Consider the following 18,518-nt stretch of genomic DNA (forward strand, 5'->3'; position numbering starts at 1 on the left):
AGAATGAAATCATGAGTCATGTTAAAGGAATAGCAATTGCATCCATTCTGTAAAAACCATGGGATATCTGGAATGGGGAATAATTCTTGAAAAGTAGATGGAAAGACATTGCAGTGACCTTGATTTAGTGGGCACTTGGAAGATATGATCTGAGGAGGGGAATGATGAGCTACTTGAGCTGTTTTTTTTTAGGGAGATGAATCTGACAAGTTACAGGAATGAGTTGGTAGGCTAAAGCCAGAAGCAAAGTGGTAACACTAGTTTGAGGCTAGGCTGTTTGCCCAATATGTCAAGTAGGCTGCATGCAAATTAGGTTATGAGAGAAGAATTTCTTCTTTAGGGTATGTTATACTTGCCTTTTTCCTTCCCTCTATTCCCCAACTTCATTGTGGCATTGCTGGCTGCTACTCACTGAGGAGAGTGTAATGTCTAGGGCCAGTGGTTGGGAGCAATGAATGAATGTTCATAGCCTGGGATATACTGAAAAGGAAACATCAAATTATATGTGTTTTTTAAAGTCAAAGATATTTGTACAAGAATTTCTTATACATATGGATAATATGTTTTTGTTCCCTATCATAACATAGGTATTTTAGCCCCATATTCTGAAGGCAAATAACTGAAAGATTACATCGATTTGGTTTAAGGAAATTAACAAATGTCCCTATTGAAACTAGGTCAAGTTCCTTATTTTAATTTCTAATCTAACATCAGACTCCAGCTGTCAAGCTCTCCCATTAATCCTCTGTATCAGTGAAATCCTCTCTGAAATACATTGTAATTAATTTGTAGGAATTGACAGCAAAAGGTAGAGAGTTCAGAAAATATTTGACTATAAGTTTCCTTTGTGAAAGGGGACAATTAAATCTTCTAGAAGTTGTAAAAAACATGCTTGAGAAATAGTATTTTGGCAGAAATTCTTTCCATTGAAAGAAGCAATTGACTCTTGGTAGCAACTGACTCTTGCTAGAAAGAATCTAGCATTTGACCCAAACTGGGTTTCAGCCCCAGTAATCCAGACTGGGCAACCTGATTTTGCTGAAATATTCCATAAGAACTTTTGCTCAGTCATAAACATTTAAAAGTGACTTCATTATAATTATCCTTAAACAAGTATGAGTCTCACAAGTGCCACAGAAAAGCCAGTTGTAGCTGGTGATATGCCTGTAGTAAGTATAAGAAGAAGAGTGGGAAGGCTTGATTACAGGCAGAGTAGAAAAGTATTAATATAGAAAATAAAAGCATCTCTTGTTATAGTTTTGTCTGCTTTTGTGAAGTTTAGATGTTTCTGCAATTGAGGACTGCGTGCAAGATTCCAGGGTAATGTAAATTCAGATTTTGAGAAACAATCACATGCAGGGTATGTCTGTAACTGAATCGAGTGAGTATCTCCTAAATAAACAGCATGGGTGGCTTTTATCACTGTCCAGGGTACTATAAAACTGGGGCTAAAAAATACACCCCAGCAACTTCCTTTTCCAGCATCTTGAAGAATGTATCCTCTAGAGACTCTCTAAAGAAGAAAGAAAAGAGAATAAGATAACTATTGAGATGGAAAGTAAAACCCAAGTGCCAGATTACATCGTAAATGTTAAAAACAAACAGTCCCCCACTGCCAAAGCTCCACCTATTTTTACCAATTTCTGATTTCTATAATTTAAAAAATGTGTTTTTTAGGGATGGTGGTTTCACTATGTTGCCTAGGCTCCAACTATTACTTTTTGAACACAAAAGCAATGGAAAATCAAGAACTATGATTAAGAAGGGAGTCCAGAGCAAGTGATGTGTTGCAGTACCCCTGGGTTGCCATTGGGATTTGAAGCAATTCAGATGTGTTTAAGTAAGACTCACCATGAACAAAACTAGCTTGCAGCAAATAATAGTGGGTGATCTGGGTCCTTTAATAATGTATACTATATGTGTGCTTTTAGCTTTCAGCAAAAAAAACACAAACTTCTTTATAAAATGAATCTCTGCTTTTACTTTTCTGTAACCATAAATAAAACATAAGTGAAATCTGTTTCTCAGCATTTCTCTCTTAAAATAGCAATAGCCAAGCTCCTCAGCATTTATGTTAGATAAACACAATTCTACCAAACCCCAAGAGTTTAAACTGTACCATTTTGATAATTATGATAATGAAATTTAGTCTATGTGATTCTAGTGTAAAATTATGAAAGTCTGCAAGAAAAAACATTTTAAATTCTTGTAAAAAATGAGAATGCACTGTAAGTGCAATTTTTTTTTTCAGACGAAGTGCTTAGCCTATCCATATGCTTTCAGTTATCTGGTAGAACAACTAGATCTTCATCTTTCTTTTCTTTTTTTTTTTTTTTTTTTTTTTTTTTTTGAGACAGAGTCTCACTCTTGTTGCCCAGGCTGGAGTGCAGTGGCGCAACCTCCACCTTCCGGGTTCAAGCGATTCTCCTCCCTTAGCCTCCCAAATAGCTGAGATTACAGGCACCTGCCACCATGCCCGGCTAATTTTTTGTATTTTTAGTAGAGATGGGGTTTCACCGTGTTGGCCAGGCTGGTCTTGAATTCCTGACGTCAAGTGATCCAACCACCTCAGCCTCCCAAAGTGCTCGGATTACAGGCATGAGCCACCATGCCTGGCCTCATCTTTTCATTTATACATTCACTGTCACACATACATGAAAACACGCACACACGCACACACACACACACACCCCCTCTACCACTCCCACCTCCTATGTGGTCTAAGGAATACAAAAGAATGCAGGAGGACACAATTCTCTGTGGAATAAATCTTTGTTAAAAGCAAGCAGAGGAGGGTGCGGAAAATGAGATGTTGGCCAAAGGGTACAAAATCTCAAGTAGGACGACTAAATTCTGGAGGCCTACTGTGCAGCATGGTGACTATCATTAACAATATTATGTTTTATACGTTGAATTTGCTAAGAGAGTAGATCTTATGATCTTACCCCAAACACAAAATGATAACTATGAGAAGTGATGGAAGCGTTAATTAACTTGTTTATGGTAATCGTTTCATAGTGTATAGGTAGAGCACTTCCTTATGTTGTACGCCTTAAATATATGCAATTTTTATTTGCCAGTTATACCTCGGAAAGCTGGGGTGGAGACAATAAGCAGGAATGCTACTAGATATCTCAACCTCATGGAATTCTTGCTGCAACTTCAAAGTTCCTGTTTTACAAAAACCAGTTTCTCTATTAGTAGCCAAAAGTTAAGAGGGAGAAACAGGAAAGAGGAAAGAACAAAGCGGAGCAAGGTGTCAGATTGCAGATTTGATGAGAGAGAATCAGGAAGGATGTGAGCAGCCTCCACGTGTTACCAGGGCAAGACAAGGCTTTCTTCAGTTTCGAGGGTAGCAGCATAGACTTAAGATTGGAGGAAAGGGCTGGTGAATCATGAACTTGACCAGAGAGCAGGGTTAGAACGACTCTAAAGAAAGCAGGTAGGCGGTTAACAGGAAATGAATCAGTGCACAAAAGGGGAGGACGTGGCTCCTCAGAATTTTCCCCAAACTCCTCTGTAGTCAAGTTTATAATTCACCAACTCCCACTTAAAAAAATGTTTATTGTATTTTATATTTGTTAGGGATTATTGTGTGATCTTGACTTGAACAAATTTTTATTTCCCCTTGATTTCCATTTCTTTACATTAAATTGTAAGTTAGCAATTTGGACTTCATCCATCTGCTAGTATCCAGCACTGATGTAGCTTTGCTATACAATATATTGAAAATGAAACCAGGCCAGGCTCACACCTGTAATCCCAGCACTTTGGGAGGCTGACACGGGAGGATCACTTGAGCCAGGAGTTTGAGACCAGCCTGGGCAACATGGTGAAACCCCTTCTCTACAAAAAAAAAAAACAAACTGGGCATGGTGGCATGCACCTGTGGTCCCAGCTACTCAGGAGGCTGAGGTGGGAGGATCACTTGATCCCAGGAGGCAGAGTTTGCAGTGAGCTGAGATCACACCACTGCACTCCAGCCTGGGTGGCAGAATGAGACCTTCAAAAAAAGAAAGAGAAAAAGAAAAGAGAAAGCAAGAAAGAAAGCAGGAAGGAAGGAAGGAAAGAAAGGGAGGGAGGGAAAGAAAGAAAAAAAGGAGAATGAAACCAAAAGTAGAGTGATAAGCTGATGCCTCAGTCTTGAGGAAAAGATGTGTGGATTTAGGATCACGCCTCTTTCTACGACAGTGGCCGTGCAGTGTACAGTTTAAGATAATGATAATTGATAGTACCCACTGCTCCATGCACTGGGACAGAGAAATTGGCTTGAGCCACTTGTCATATACAAAACCCTTAATTCTCTTTTCTCTCTTGTTGGCATTCAGCTGTTTTTCTGGATGAATTCATCACCATTAGTTAAAAACAACAACAACTCTTTTTCCTAAGGGAAGAGTAGTACATTGTCTCCACACAATGTCCTCTGTCTTTCCCTGCCTTTCTTCTCTACTTGTGGTACCAGTCATTTCCCATCAGCAGGCAGCACTGGCCTGAATGCCTTTGTTGCTCGGAAGTGAGATGTCACCTCCTTACTTAGAGGGAAGGTAGATGCTGCAGTGGAACATAGTGCAGCTGTTCCTAGCTCAGGAGTCTTCAGCTTTATGATGGTGTGAAAGTGATATGCGTTCAGTAGAAAACACACTTTGAGTACTCATACAACAATTCTGTTTCTCACTTTGGGTACAGTATTCAATAAATTACATGAGATATTCAACACTGTATTATAAAATAAGCTGTGTGTTAAATGGTTTTGCCAATTATAGCTTAGTGTCAATGTTCTTAGCACATTTAAGGTAGGCTAGGCTAAGCTATGATATTCAGTAGGTTAAGTGTATTAAGTGCTTTTTCAACTTAGGATATTTTTAACTTACAATGGGCTTATCAGGACATAACCCCATTGTAAGTCGAGCAGCATCTGTATAGGAATTAAGAGTTTGTCGCTTATCATCCTCATCCGTAAAACTGGCGTCAAATAGGGTTGTTGTGAGATTAGACGAGTTCATATGTGTAAAAGCCCTTAGAATAACATCTGACATATAATAGATGATCAATAAGTTTCAGCTGCCACCCACAACAAGGAATTATCCAGTGTAAAATGTCAGTATCAGTACCTTAAGAGAGGAAAAAAAGAAAAAAAAAGGTAATACCAAGATGGAGAAGCCCCGCCCACAATGTGTTGCCCATGTCTATCTAGGCTACTTTTGAAAATGGAGTGGGTGGGGAATGGTGATCATACATTCTGATGCTGGGTCCCTGGGGCTGTAGGAGTGATGCTGGGTTGGAACTGGCACTCCACTGGCTCCTCCTAAGGAGTCTGTAGTTCCTAGGGTATTAACAAGGTTAGTTGCCAAGTCCAGTGCACGCGCTTGACTCTCACACATCTTAGAAACCATGAGTGGCCAATCTCTATTGGGTCAGGTCCAACTTCTCAAAGGGGCTAGTTCGGAGGGGCTTGGAAGGTTTTATTTTCATCTAAAAATTTTTTGCAGTGGGCCCACTGCTCACCCAAACTCATTAAGTTAATTGGTTTTAATCAAAGTTTTCTGGTCCCCAAGTCACATGTTTTTCAATGCTGTGAGGGCCAGGCAAGGGTTTAACCTGATCCTTTCTCCTCAGTTCCCACCCTATGACCCTAAACAAAAAGCCCTTTTAAAGATAATTCCAAGTCAAAAGTGTGGTAGACATGTTGAGTTCACAGTTTACAATGCAATATATCACTGACTAAAAAAAGATAAACTCTGAGGACCTATGTTTAATGCATATAGAAATAACTTCTAAAACTTTAGCATTTAAATTCACTGTTTCTTCCTCTCCCCTGTGAAAGCCTTCGAAATTATTCAAAACTTGCTAAAGCAAGTCAAGTTTTTGGACCTTCAGAACAGGGCAACTAAATGTCATTCCATACACTTTCTCAGTGACTCCATGTCTGTTCTCAGCAGTGAAGGGAGAACAGAAGTCACTCTGCCTGACTGATTTTAAACGATCGCCTTTTTCAGATGCTTTTGGTATGGGAACAAAATCAGCCATAACCTTCAGGGTTTTAAATGTCATTGTTAATGCATCAGAAAACCCAAAGACAAGAGAGTCTGGAGAAATTGTATTTAACGTTTAGATGATTTTGGTAAATAATTAAGTTTTTAGTGTATGTTTAATGTGCATTCTGTTTGGGGCCTCTGAGTTTGAATCCCTGAGACCGAGCTGATATTTAGCAACCATTTCTTAACCAGGAAAAGCCTCCCCTACTCCCAGCCCATAGCTATTTGAGCTTCACTGGCTTTTTTGAACAGAAGCCTTTCTCAGTTTGTGCTTGGTTCAGTGAACATGGTTACTGTTTAAAAACAGTGGCTGTCGAGTTGTATGTCTCACCACCCTTTGCTCTTCTTCTGAGCTACCTCAAGCTGTGTGAGAGATAATACTTGGCATGATTAAACTGCCCCTTCACTGATATTTGGTCTTTGCCTGGCTGAGGACGCAAAGCAAGAAGAGGAAGACATGCAGATATGTTGCAGGATATTCAGGAAAGAAGGATTTTAGCATGGAAGACACTAAACTGGACTGTAAGTTCTTGGGCTCAAAATGTGTTTTGAAAACCTTAATAAGGACATTTAAGAATCAGGCAATCTTTAAATCCATTTTGACAAATTAATACTTGTAACAAGTAGAAATACAAAGTAGGAAATCTTCTAATAGATTTTTTTTAAAATCTTTGTTTTAATGTTCTTAGGAAAAGGAGTGGGAATTTAAATAAAATGATCTTTGTTATATAAACTATGTATTTATACTTCTATCTTCATGTCCTAGAGCCATATGTTAGTTTCCATGAAAATTAAAGGCAAACCATCGTCATTCTCTCTTTTCTGTATTTCTTTCTTTTTTTTTTTTTTTTTACAAAAACACAGTTAGAAGCTGAACAGTAGCAAACTATACAAACATATGCAATTATGCTGCTGTCCAAAAAAAATTTCAGTATATAATTTATTCATAATGTTTTAGCCCTCTTAATATTTGTATCTAGATCAGATCAGGATTTTTGAAAAATGATTGCTTTTCTATTTAGAGAGGTGTATTTGGGGAGTGCTGTTGTTTGCTTACTAAGAAGAAAGATCACATTTTTTTTATCTTGCCTACTTATTGGTTTTTTATTTTGTTTTGTTTTTGATCAGAAACATTATTTGTGCCACCCAGTTATGTCTTTCTTTCCCAGAATGCTTTCATTTTCATGCTATGTAAACAGTGAGTCACATGTGGGCTTTACAGAGAAAACTACAGGCATTGGAACCTTATAGACTACTTTTCGGAGATTAATTTTTATTACCTTATTTCCTTTTCTATAAGTTTCTTTATGTGGGTGTTTTATTAAGTTTAATTTTTAGAATAATAAAGTTGCTTTATTCACTAAATTATTTGCCTTTTAAAAATATAAATCTTTATTTTCACAGATAATATTTGCAAATTTGTATTATAAAAACAGATCTCCTACATCTGATATAGGAAAGATACATGAGTTATATATAGTTGCCAGTATCCAGCAATTGTTAGACGATGGGTTAGTGTGAATAAGTGGTTTGCTTTTAGTATTTTATGATTATAAAATATAGAGTCAGGGCAGCAAATTAGAAATATCGAGGGGATTGGATCTGAATTTTCCTTTCAGCTCTGACATTTATTGGTTGTGTGATTTTAGACAGGTTATTTATATTCTGTAAGTGTGTCAATATCATCAAACAATGGAATAATCTCAAATGTTCAGAAGTGTATATACATTAAAGGAGAGTAAAAATGTCTTGCCTAATATTTGTTCAACCAGCTGACTTTCCGTTTTTGTTTTTTTACCTTTAATGATTCTATTTTATGGAGGTGTATCTTTCTTTGCAGAAAGCATGTTTACATATGTTTTTAAGTATTAGAATAAGACGTAGTTGATGCATAAGCACTGGGTTTCATGATCATTTGGATGTGATAAAATAGGTCTGCTTCTATAAGATGTAATAGCGATTACTCAGTAAGGAAACTGGATAAATGTCCGATAGAGAAATTTAAAATTGAGGGGAGAATGTTTTTAAAATCCAGATAACTGGTCAGAAACTCTTAATTAAGTGGCTTAAAAATACTCAATTTCCGTATGCTTGATTTTGGTTCTAGTTTTTTAATTTCCTGCAAAAGTAGAAAACATAGTAGCTTCATGTTTCCATAAATTCAAATTTCAATGTAAAAACCATACTTTCTTTGGAGTGGAGGTGCAGGGGGAGCTGTCCTCTGCACACTTAGCACCTGTGTGTATACTCGACCTATGGCAGCTCTGCCACTCATTAATGAAAGTCCACACAGTTGTGGGAGCATAACCTGTTTTCACCATCAAGCCACTGTGGAATAATGAACAGTAAGTTACACGTGACCCCTCCTAGACAAAACGTGCTCTCTGTCATTGCTTGGCCTGACCTCAGCACTTTTCACTACCTGATGCTTTAATGTTTATTGTCTTTCCTCACACTAAAATATATGCTCATTGAGGGCAGTGAATGTTTTCTGTTTTGTTCATTGATGTATCCCAAGCACCTAGAACAGTGCCTGGCAACCAGTAGGCACTTAATTATCAAATTAATGAATCCATCCCTAGTTTTCAATAGGACAGCAAAGTAGGAGAGACCACAGCTACTCTCTTTATAAAAAGACAAAACAGGCTGGGCGCGGTGGCTCAAGCCTGTAATCCCAGCACTTTGGGAGGCCGCGGCGGGTGGATAACGAGGTCAAGAGATCGAGACCATCCTGGTCAACATGGTGAAACCCCGTCTCTACTAATACAAAAAATTAGCTGGGCATGGTGGCACGTGCCTGTAATCCCAGCTACTCAGGAGGCTGAGGCAGGAGAATTGCCTGAACCCAGGAGGCGGAGGTTGCAGTGAGCCGAGATCGCGCCATTGCACTCCAGCCTGGGTAACAAGAGCGAAACTCCGTCTCAAAAAAAAAAAAAAAAGACAAGACAAAATGACAAAAAAGGATACAGTTTTATGTAAAATCAGGAGTCTCACTGCCATAGAACATGCTAATTGTTTTCGTACAGTTGTCCTTCCACCCGCGGTTCCACAATCCTCAGTGCATGCCTGAAATGGTGAATAGCACTGAACCCTGTATGTGCTATGTCTTTTCCTATGCGTATACACCTATGACAAAGTTTAATTTATAAGTTTGGCACAGTAAGAGATTAACAACAATAGTTAATGATAAAATAGAACAGTTATAACATAGTATAATAGGAGTTATGTGAATGTGATCTCTCTTTCTCTTAAAAATATCTTACTGTACTGTACTCACCAATTTTCAGACTGTGGCTGACCACAGGTAATGGAAACCTCAAAAAGTGAAACCATGGATAAGTATATCTACTGTAGTTGACAGACCACTGCTGATTTGTTCTAACTTTTGGAAAAGAAAATCAACATGCAGTGTTAATATCTTCTGTTATCATAGATGATTCAAACAATGTTTTGAGCAGAAAAGAAAAAATCAGGAAGTTTTCTTCCTACTGGTTAAATTGAGTACTCTAGAAAGATAATTTCATGGTGAAATGCCAGGTCACAGGCTGAATAACGTCTCTCCTTTTCTGAAGCCTGGGTAAGGCCAGAGTTCTGCTCAGCCACCTCGGGAGGGGCAGCCCCTTCCACATACACTATGAAGGTCATACTATGTGGCCACCTCAAGCTCCTTTACCAGGAATTTTATGGTTGGCATATTTTTTAGAAGCTGCAAATCTTGTTAAGCAAAGTACTTGAACACTAGCTGTTCTCAAACTTACATTGCCTCTGTACCTTTACCAAGAAAATGGAATATTGTAGTTGAAAGTCAAAAAACCAAATTTCAAAACTCAGCTCCAACACTTAATGTTTGCCTGACCACAGCCAAATCCCATTTAACCTCCCTGAGCCTCAGTCTCCTCCTCTTTAAAATGGCCTTAATTTGAGATGATCAAGTGAGTTATGCACAAGAAAAGGATCTATATCCCATAAAGCAAATTATACAGTGTTACTCACGTATAAACTAAAAACAATGCAAGTTCTTTCCTTAATAAGATTGTAAGTTTCGACTTTCTAGTCAGTATTTGCCAAAATATCACTAAAGGGGAAAAACACCCCAGCAAAACAGTGAAAAGACCAAAGTAAATTTTGGAAAAAAAAAAATTATTTGGAAAACACTGTACCATAGTAGTTAGGATAATAGATTTTAAAGTCAAATTGATGTGGATTTTATTCATAATTTAGCCATTTATGTTGACAAATTGCTTCTTTGGGCCTCAGTTTTCATTTCTGTACAGTATGAAGACTATTTCTTAACATGCGGTCTTTATGCAGTCTTAGTGTCAGCAATAAATTTAATGAGACAAGGTATTTAAAGCACTTAATACATTCTGAAACATAGTAGATATTCAATAAAAAAAATTGTATTTCTGGTTAGTATTTTAATTCTTCATAAATATCATTGTGTGTATGGTATGCCTTTTAAATGATATAGGACCAAACTCTTAAGATGTATTAATTGGCCACAATTATGCTGCATAAAAATCTGGTGGAAATTTCCTCAAAGAAAATGATTCTTTGATTTCCAGTAACTTTTACTTTTCTGAGCCTTATGATATTTAGAATAAGTCATCTTCGAAACATGCATCAATAAAATTAAAGGATTTTTGTTTTTGTTTTTGTTTCTTTGAGATAGTTATCTTACTCTGTCACCCAGGTTGCAGTGCAATGACACGATCTTGACTCACTGCAACCTCTGCCTCCTGGGCTCAAGCGATCCTCCTAACTCAGCCTCCCTAGTAGCTGGAACTACAGGCATGCACCACCACGCCCAGCTAATTTTTGTTTTTTAGTAGAGACAGGGTTTCACCATGTTGCCCAGGCTGGTCTCAAAAGTCTGAGCTCAGGTGATACGCCTGCCTCAGCCTCCTAAAATGCTGGGATTACAGGTTTGAGCCATCACGCCCAGCCTGTAAAATTAAAGTTTTAAATACCATCATCCACTCATCAAAACCTCCTGAGACCTTGAAGTACCTTCAGTTAAATGGAGTTTAACTTCCCCTCCACATAGATATTCACAGGCAAAAGTACACTGGCAGGGGCATATTAAGGATAGAAGTTGATTCTTTTTCTAGAAAATGTGTTGCTTGTGAATCTGCTATGCTGTCCAGGCAGAGTTGTTCAAGTTTAAACATAAAAGTCTGCTGTGTATGTTCTAGAAATGAGATAAAATGAAAGAACTGGGAGAAACTTAAATCAGGAAGGATATTTTGATGGTAATACATACTGTCACACAACCTAAAAATGCTCAAGTTCTGAGATTTACCATTTATAGTCTAAGATATAAGTAATACATTAAAAGCCCCAGTCCTTTCTCGTAGCATTTCACTGAGTCATTCTCTAGTGACTAGTCTCTGAACTGAGATTTTTGTCCTGAATTGCAAGCACTGGTATACCATCTTTTTTTTTCTTTTTTAAGAGAAAGATCTTACTATGCTGCACAGGCTAGACTGGAACCCCTGGGCTCAAGTAAGCAGTCCTCTCACCTCAGCCTCCTGAGTAGCTGGGACTACAAGTATGTGACACTATGCCTGGCTTGATACACCATCCTAACAATGTAATTTATTTGTTTTTAATCAGAGCCTGCAGGTGACATAAATAAATACATTTTAAGTGAATTACAAGCCAATTGGTCTTTTAAAACCTAATGTTTTTAAATATGTGAGCATACGGGCTTGAATCATTAGCATATGACTACGTATCATAAATAGGAATTTTCCTACTTTTTAATACCTAAGGCAGTTTGTTCACCAAAATCTAAAACTCCTAATAGTGTTTAGAGAGGAAACCGTAAAGCATATGAGTAAGTTTCACTATATTTCAATTACATGTGTTGATCTGTAGCTTTCTTCAGAATACCCCAAACAGTCCTTAAAAGCATCAGTATTCTCAGAGGATTTTTTTTTGCAAGGCATATTCTATTTTGAAAGATAATGCCTTAATCCATTTTCTGGATTATAACCCATTAGGTTATATAAATGTGTTTCTAACATCTTATCACAGACAATAAACTCACATGACCTGAATAGCAAGTAACATGTGATGAAGGACCAAGGAAAATAAATGTTAATATTTAAGCTTTCCACTTACTTGATCCAATATTAGCAATGCAAAGGTTTCATGATTCTCTTTAACACAACAGTTTTAAAATAGTCAAAGATCAACATTTTTATACGTTTTATTAAGCCTTCTTGCTTTGAAAATTTGAAATTTGTATATTTACTTTTCTCATAAATGAAATACACAATTTATGTAAGTATTCAATAATAACGTTTCAATCATGGTCAAGGTAAAACATAAATGTGTTATTCAGGATTTTTGATTGGATTCAAATCAGTAAGTGCAAAAGCTGTTTCCATACATGAATTGTAGCTATATGTAAGTGAGAATTCTCTTAGTTATAAAACATGGTGTTTGGAGTTTTCTTAAATACTTCTTAATTATATTCTTGACTGTGTATTTTCTTAAATATTGTTAAAGGTATACAATGGGTGTTAGGAATAAGATGGAGTATTCTCAATTATGTCAACTGTATAGAGGGTTTTAAACTTTTTCTATAAGTTATACTCTATAACCAATAGCAACTGAGTTGATTGAAATCCTGTTATTGGAACTTAAGAGTTCCATATACCTTAGGACATGCATAATGGAAATGTTGTGTTCTCATTGGGTCTGTGGAGGGCTGTATTTCTCAGGAACTATTAAGTATACTATGGGTTTAAAGCAGTTAATTAAAAAAAAATCTTCAGATGCACTTTGGGTGTTGCTTCACTGTGGTGTTTATTTTGACAGCAACTTCACAGCTACCTCAACCCAAAGGAAGAGTCTAGTCCCAGGATGGCAGATGAGACTGCATTCTACAAGTCACAGCCCAGGAAATTGTAAATTTGCTTGTATTGAAGGATAGGGGTGTGACAGAGAACCTTTCTAACCTAGAAGAAATCAGTCTTTCCAAATGAAAAACTGTAGGGCAGACTTGTTTTGTTTTGCTTTCTATGATATGTTAACTGTTTTAAACCAATTTCAACTAACAAAAATGTCTGTTTTCCAAGTAGCTTTTTATAAACAGTGCTTCGTGTATATAATTAGTAAATGTGTTTATTTTAATGATTCAATTTTAGCATTACAGAAATTTTGGCAAAAACAAAAAAGAAACATCATCCATAATCTCTTCACCCTCATGCAGCTTCAGCAATTTTCATGTTTTTCATGTATTCCCTCTCAGCATCAATATGCATGTTAACAATCTAGTAACTTTTATTAAATATCATATTATGAGCAATTATCCATTGTTACTGCCTTACTTTAAATACTTTTATTTTCATTGGTTAGATAACAATCCATGGAAGGAATAGTCCCTCATTGAGTATTACTGCTTTTGATTTTTTACAGTTACATGTGTTACTTTAATGGATGTCTTTAGGTGTAAGACTTTTTCCATATCTTACAACATTTCGTTAAGTTGGTGCCTCAAAAGTGGGATTATGGAGTCAACAGTTTTGAACTTTTTCATGACAATAGATAAATATTGCTAAATTACTTTCCTAGAGTTATGCCAATATACTAATATACTATAACTGTTTTGTTCATTGTGGTAAGAATGCTTAACATGAGATCTGCTCTCTTAAATATTAAAGTGTATGATACAGGATCATTAACCATAAGCACAGTGTTGTACATCCTATCTCTAGAACTTACTCACCTTGCATAACTGAAACTTTATACCCATTGAATAGCAACTCCGCATTTCCTCCTCCCCGTGGCCCATGGCAACCACCATTTTACTCTCTGCTTCAGTGAGTTTGACTGTTTTGGATACATGCAGAAATAATGCAGTGTTTGTCCTTCTGTGATTGGCTTATTTCACATAGCATAATGTCCTACACAAATATCCATATGGCAGGATTTCCTTCTTTTTTAGAAAAAGGCTGAATAGTGTTCCCTTGTACATACATACCACCTTTATTCACTTGTAGATGAACAATTAATTTGTTTCCATATCTTGGCTGTTGTAAATAATATTGCAGTAAGTATGTGAATGTATATATCTCTTTGAAGTTCTAATTACAGTTCTTTTAGATAAATACCCAGAGGTGGGATTGCTGAATCATATGGTATTTCTGTTTTTAATTTTTGGAGGAACCTTTATACTGTTTCCCATAGTGGCTGCACCATTTTACATTCTCAGTAACAGTGTACAAGGGTACCAGTTCCTCCACATCCTCACCAACACCGGCTATCTTTTGTGGGTTTTATTTTTTTTGATAATTGCTATCATAACAGGTGTGATAATAGCTATCCTAACAGCTCATGAAGGTTTTAATTTGCATTTTCCTGATGATTCTTAGTATTGAGCATCTTTTCACATACCTGTTGGCCATTTGTATGTTGTCATTGGAGAAATGTCTATTCAGTTTCTTTGCCCATTTCTAAATTAGATTATTTGGTTTTATTGTTGTTGAGTTGTAAGAATTCCTTGTATTTTAGATACTAACCCCTCATCAGATAATATGGTTTGCAATTATTTTCTCCCCATTTTGTAGGTTGCCTTTTCACTCTGTTGATTTCTTTGCTATGCAGAAGCCTTATAGTTTATGTCCTACTGGTCTAGTTTTGCTTTTATTGCATGTGTTTTTGATGTCGTGTTCAAGAAATCATTGCCAAGACCACTGTCATGAACCTTTGCCCTATGTTTTGTTTTGTTTTGTTTTGTTTTTTAAGAAGTTTTATATTCAGGCTTCACAGTTAGATGTTTAATCAATTTTGAGCTGATTTTTGTGAATAGGTCCAATTTCTTTCTTAATCATGTGGATATCTCATTTTCCCAGCATTATTTGTTAAACAGACTGTCCTTTCCCCATTGTGTATTTTTGGCACTCCTGTTAAAAATCAGTTGACCATATATTTGTGGGGTTATTTTTGAGCTCTGTGTTCTGTTCTCTTTGTCTATATGTCTTTATTCCATTACCTTACTGTTGGGATTACTATAGCTTTGTAATCTATTTTGAAATAGAAAAGTGTGATGCCTGCAATTTTGTTCCTTCTCCTGATCATTTGACTATTCAAAGTCTTCAGGGTTTCATATGAATTATAGGACTGTTTTTCTATTTCTGTAAAAAATGCCATTGGGATTTTGATATGGATTGCATTGAATGTATAGATTCCTTTGGGTAGTGTGGACATGTTGACTATATTAAGTTTTCCAATCCATAACCATAGGATATCTTTTCATTTATTTGTGTCTTTTAAAATTTCTTTAATCAATGTTTTATGATTTTTCAGTATACAAATCTTTCATTACCTTACTAAGTTTATTCCTAAACAAATTTTGATGCCATTATAGATGACATTGTTTTCTTAATTTCCCTTTGGGGTAGTTTGTTGTTAGTATGTAGAAATGCAGCTGGTTTTTGTATGTTGATTTGGTATCTTTTAACTTTACTGAATTCCTTTATTAGTCCTAACAGTTTTTTTGTGGATTCTTAAAGTTTTTTACATATAAGATCATGTCATCTACACAGACAGTTTTACTTCTTCCTTTTCAGTCCTTCTTATTTTTTTTTCTTGCCTAATTGATCTGGTAAGGATTTCTAGCTCTGTGTTGAATAGAAGTAGTGGTAAGGATTTCTAGCTCTGTGTTGAATAGAAGTAGTGAGAGTGGGCATCCTTGCCTTGCTCCTTATCCTAACACTGTTAGTTTTTCACTACAGAGTTGATGTCAGCTATGAGGTTTCATATATGCCTTTATTGTTTTGAGGAAATTTTCTTCTATTCCAAGTTCATGGAGAGGTTTTGTCATGAAAGGATATCAAATTTTATCAAATTTTTTTCTGTAGCTGTTGAAATGGTCATGTGATTTTTTTTTAAAATCTGTCATTCTGTTACTGTGGTATGTCACATCTATAAACTTGTGTATGTTGAACCATTCTTGCATCCCTGGAATAAATCTCATTTGTTCCCTTAATATACTGTTGAAATCAGATAGCTAGTATTTCGTTGAGTATTTTTGCATCTGTCTTCATCAGGGTTATTGGCCTATAGTTTCCTTGTCTTGGCTGGCCATGTCTTAGGCTATGGGATAAGGGTAACACTGCTTTGAAATTTGAGTGCAAGAGTGTTCAGTCTCATGGAAGAGTTTGAGAAGGATTGGAATTAATTCTTCTTTAAATGTTTGGTGGAATTCACCAGTGAAGCCATCTGGTCCTGGGCTTTTCTTTTGGGGGATTTTTTTAAATTCCTGATTCAATCTCGTTACTATTTAAAAGTATATTCAGATTTTTTAATCTCTTCATCATTCAATATTAGTAGGTTCTGTATTTCCAGAAACTTATCTCCTCTTTTTAGGTTATCCAGCTTGTTAGCATATAATTGTTTAATTGTTCATAGTAGCTTCTTTTGATCCTTTTTATTTCTGTGGCATCAGTTATAATATCTCCTGCTTCATCACAAATTTTGTTTTTGTCTTTTTTTTCTTTTTTTGGTTAGTCTTGCAAAAGGTTTGTCAATTTTGTATTTTAAAAAAAAGAACTTTATTTAGTTTTTCCCCAGTCTTTTTATATTCTCCTTTTTTTTCCTGCTCTGATCATTATTACTTCCTTGTACTAACTTTATCTGTTCTTCTTTTTCTTGGTCTTTGGAGGTATAACGTTTTGCTTGCCTGCCTGCCTTCCTGCCTTCCTTTTTCCCTTCCTTCCTTCCTTCCTTCCTTCCTTCCTTCCTTCCTTCCTTCCATCTGTCCGTCCATCCCTGTGTCCCTCTTTCCTTCTTTCTTCCTTCCTCCTTCCTCCTCCTCTTCTTCTTTTCTTCTTCTTTCTTCTTCTTTTTGAGACAGGGTGTCACTCTGTTCCCAGGCTGGAGTGCCATGGCATAATCATGGCCCACTGCAGCCTTGACCCCCTGGGCCCAGGTGATCCTTCCACCTCAACCTCCCAAGTAGCTGGGACCACAGGCACATGCCACCATGCCCACCTAATTTTGTTAGTATTATATGTAGAGATGGGGTCTTTCTATGTTTCCCAGGCTGAACTTGAACTTCTGGGCTCAAGCAATTCTCCAACCTTGGCCTCCTTAAGTACTGGGATTACAGGCATGAGCCACCATGCTTGGCCTTTTTCTTTATTTTTAATGTAGGCATATATAGCTATAAATTTTTCTCTTAGTACTGCTTTTGCTGCATCTTGTAAGTTTTGGTATGTTGTGTTTTTGTTTTTATATGTCTCAAGATATTTTATAATTTCTCTGTAAGGAAGGCAAAAAGTCTTTTTCTTTACTCATTTTAGGTTTTTCAGCTGGACCTTATGGATTAGACTGGCCAAAGACAGATTAACAACAGAAAAACAAACAGAAGTTTATTAGCATGTGCATGATGCATGTACACTTGGGAGCACACAGCTATGATTAACCTAAATGGGTGGTTAGAATTTGAGCTTAAGTACTGTCTTAGACTAAAACGAAGGAGTGGAGGCTTGGGGCTTTGGGGTTGGGTAAACAAGTTATGGGAAAGTGACCAGAAAAAGTATAATAAACAAAGTTTATTTAGTAAGGTTTTGTATGCACATTTAAGTTGATGTCTTCTCCATTGATATGAGTTAGGAGTCATCATATCCCTACTGGGATAGAGGGAGGTATCTCTACAAATGAAATTTCCTATATAAATATAAATTTCCTTTACAAAAAGAAAATTGTGCTCCGATTTTAGAGCTTCATATTGAGTCTTTCTGAGTGGCATTTGGCTCAAAATCCATAATATAAAGATTATTTGGGGTAACATATTCAGACCCATTTGTTGGTTGTTAAAGACCTATTCATTGGTTATTTAAGAGTATATTGTTTAAATTCCACATATTTGTGAATTATCTTGTATTCTCTCTGCTGTTGATTTCTATTTTAATCTTGTGGTTGTCAGAATAAATACTTGGTGTCATTTCAGTCTTCTTAAATTCATTCAGACTTGTTTTGGGACATATCCTGGAGCATGTTTCATGTGCACTTCTGCTGCTATGAGGTGAAATGTGCTCTATATGTCTGTTAGGTCCATTTGGTCTATCATGTTTTTAAAGTCCCCTGTTTCTTATTGATTTTCTGTCTGGTTGTTCTAGCCATTATTGAAAGTGGGGAATCCAGATTTCCTCCTACTATTGTATTGTGTTTATTGCTTTCTCCAGTTCTGTCATTGTGTGCTTTATATATTTAGATAACCAGATATTGAGTACATATGTATTTATAATTATTTTATCTTCCTGGTGAAATGACCCTTTTATCATTATATAATGTTGTTCTTTGTAACTCTATTTTAATATTCACATACTGCTATTTATACCTGTCTACTCTTTATATTTCTAGAGTTTTCATTGCTACATTTGGAAGCACATGTCTAATATTCCTCTTCAGAGTATACGCTAGATGAAAGATGAGGGATTGTCTGACCATGGATCCAGAAAGGAATAG

The 18,518-nt window shown here is 36.3% G+C and overlaps 1 protein-coding gene across 11 annotated transcripts in view; it reads left to right on the top strand.

Annotated features, from left to right (window-relative positions):
- Nucleotides 1-18,518, top strand: part of MAP7 (microtubule associated protein 7) — a 198,332-nt gene that overhangs the window by 73,655 nt on the left and 106,159 nt on the right. Inside the window, exon 1 of one of the 11 annotated variants that reach the window (XM_012474408.3) lies at nt 6,298-6,557. The exons of the other annotated variants lie outside the window; for them this stretch is intronic. Within the exon in view, the coding sequence (XP_012329831.2) occupies nt 6,536-6,557 (22 nt within the window). The 5' untranslated portion in view covers nt 6,298-6,535. Of the gene's footprint in view, nt 1-6,297; nt 6,558-18,518 lie in introns of those variants that run through there. 11 annotated transcript variants of the gene reach the window in all.

The sequence above is a fragment of the Aotus nancymaae genome, unplaced genomic scaffold (assembly GCF_030222135.1).
Source record: "Aotus nancymaae isolate 86718 unplaced genomic scaffold, 86718_ANA_hifiasm-v0.15.2.pri h1tg000040l, whole genome shotgun sequence".
Taxonomy (NCBI): domain Eukaryota; kingdom Metazoa; phylum Chordata; class Mammalia; order Primates; family Aotidae; genus Aotus; species Aotus nancymaae.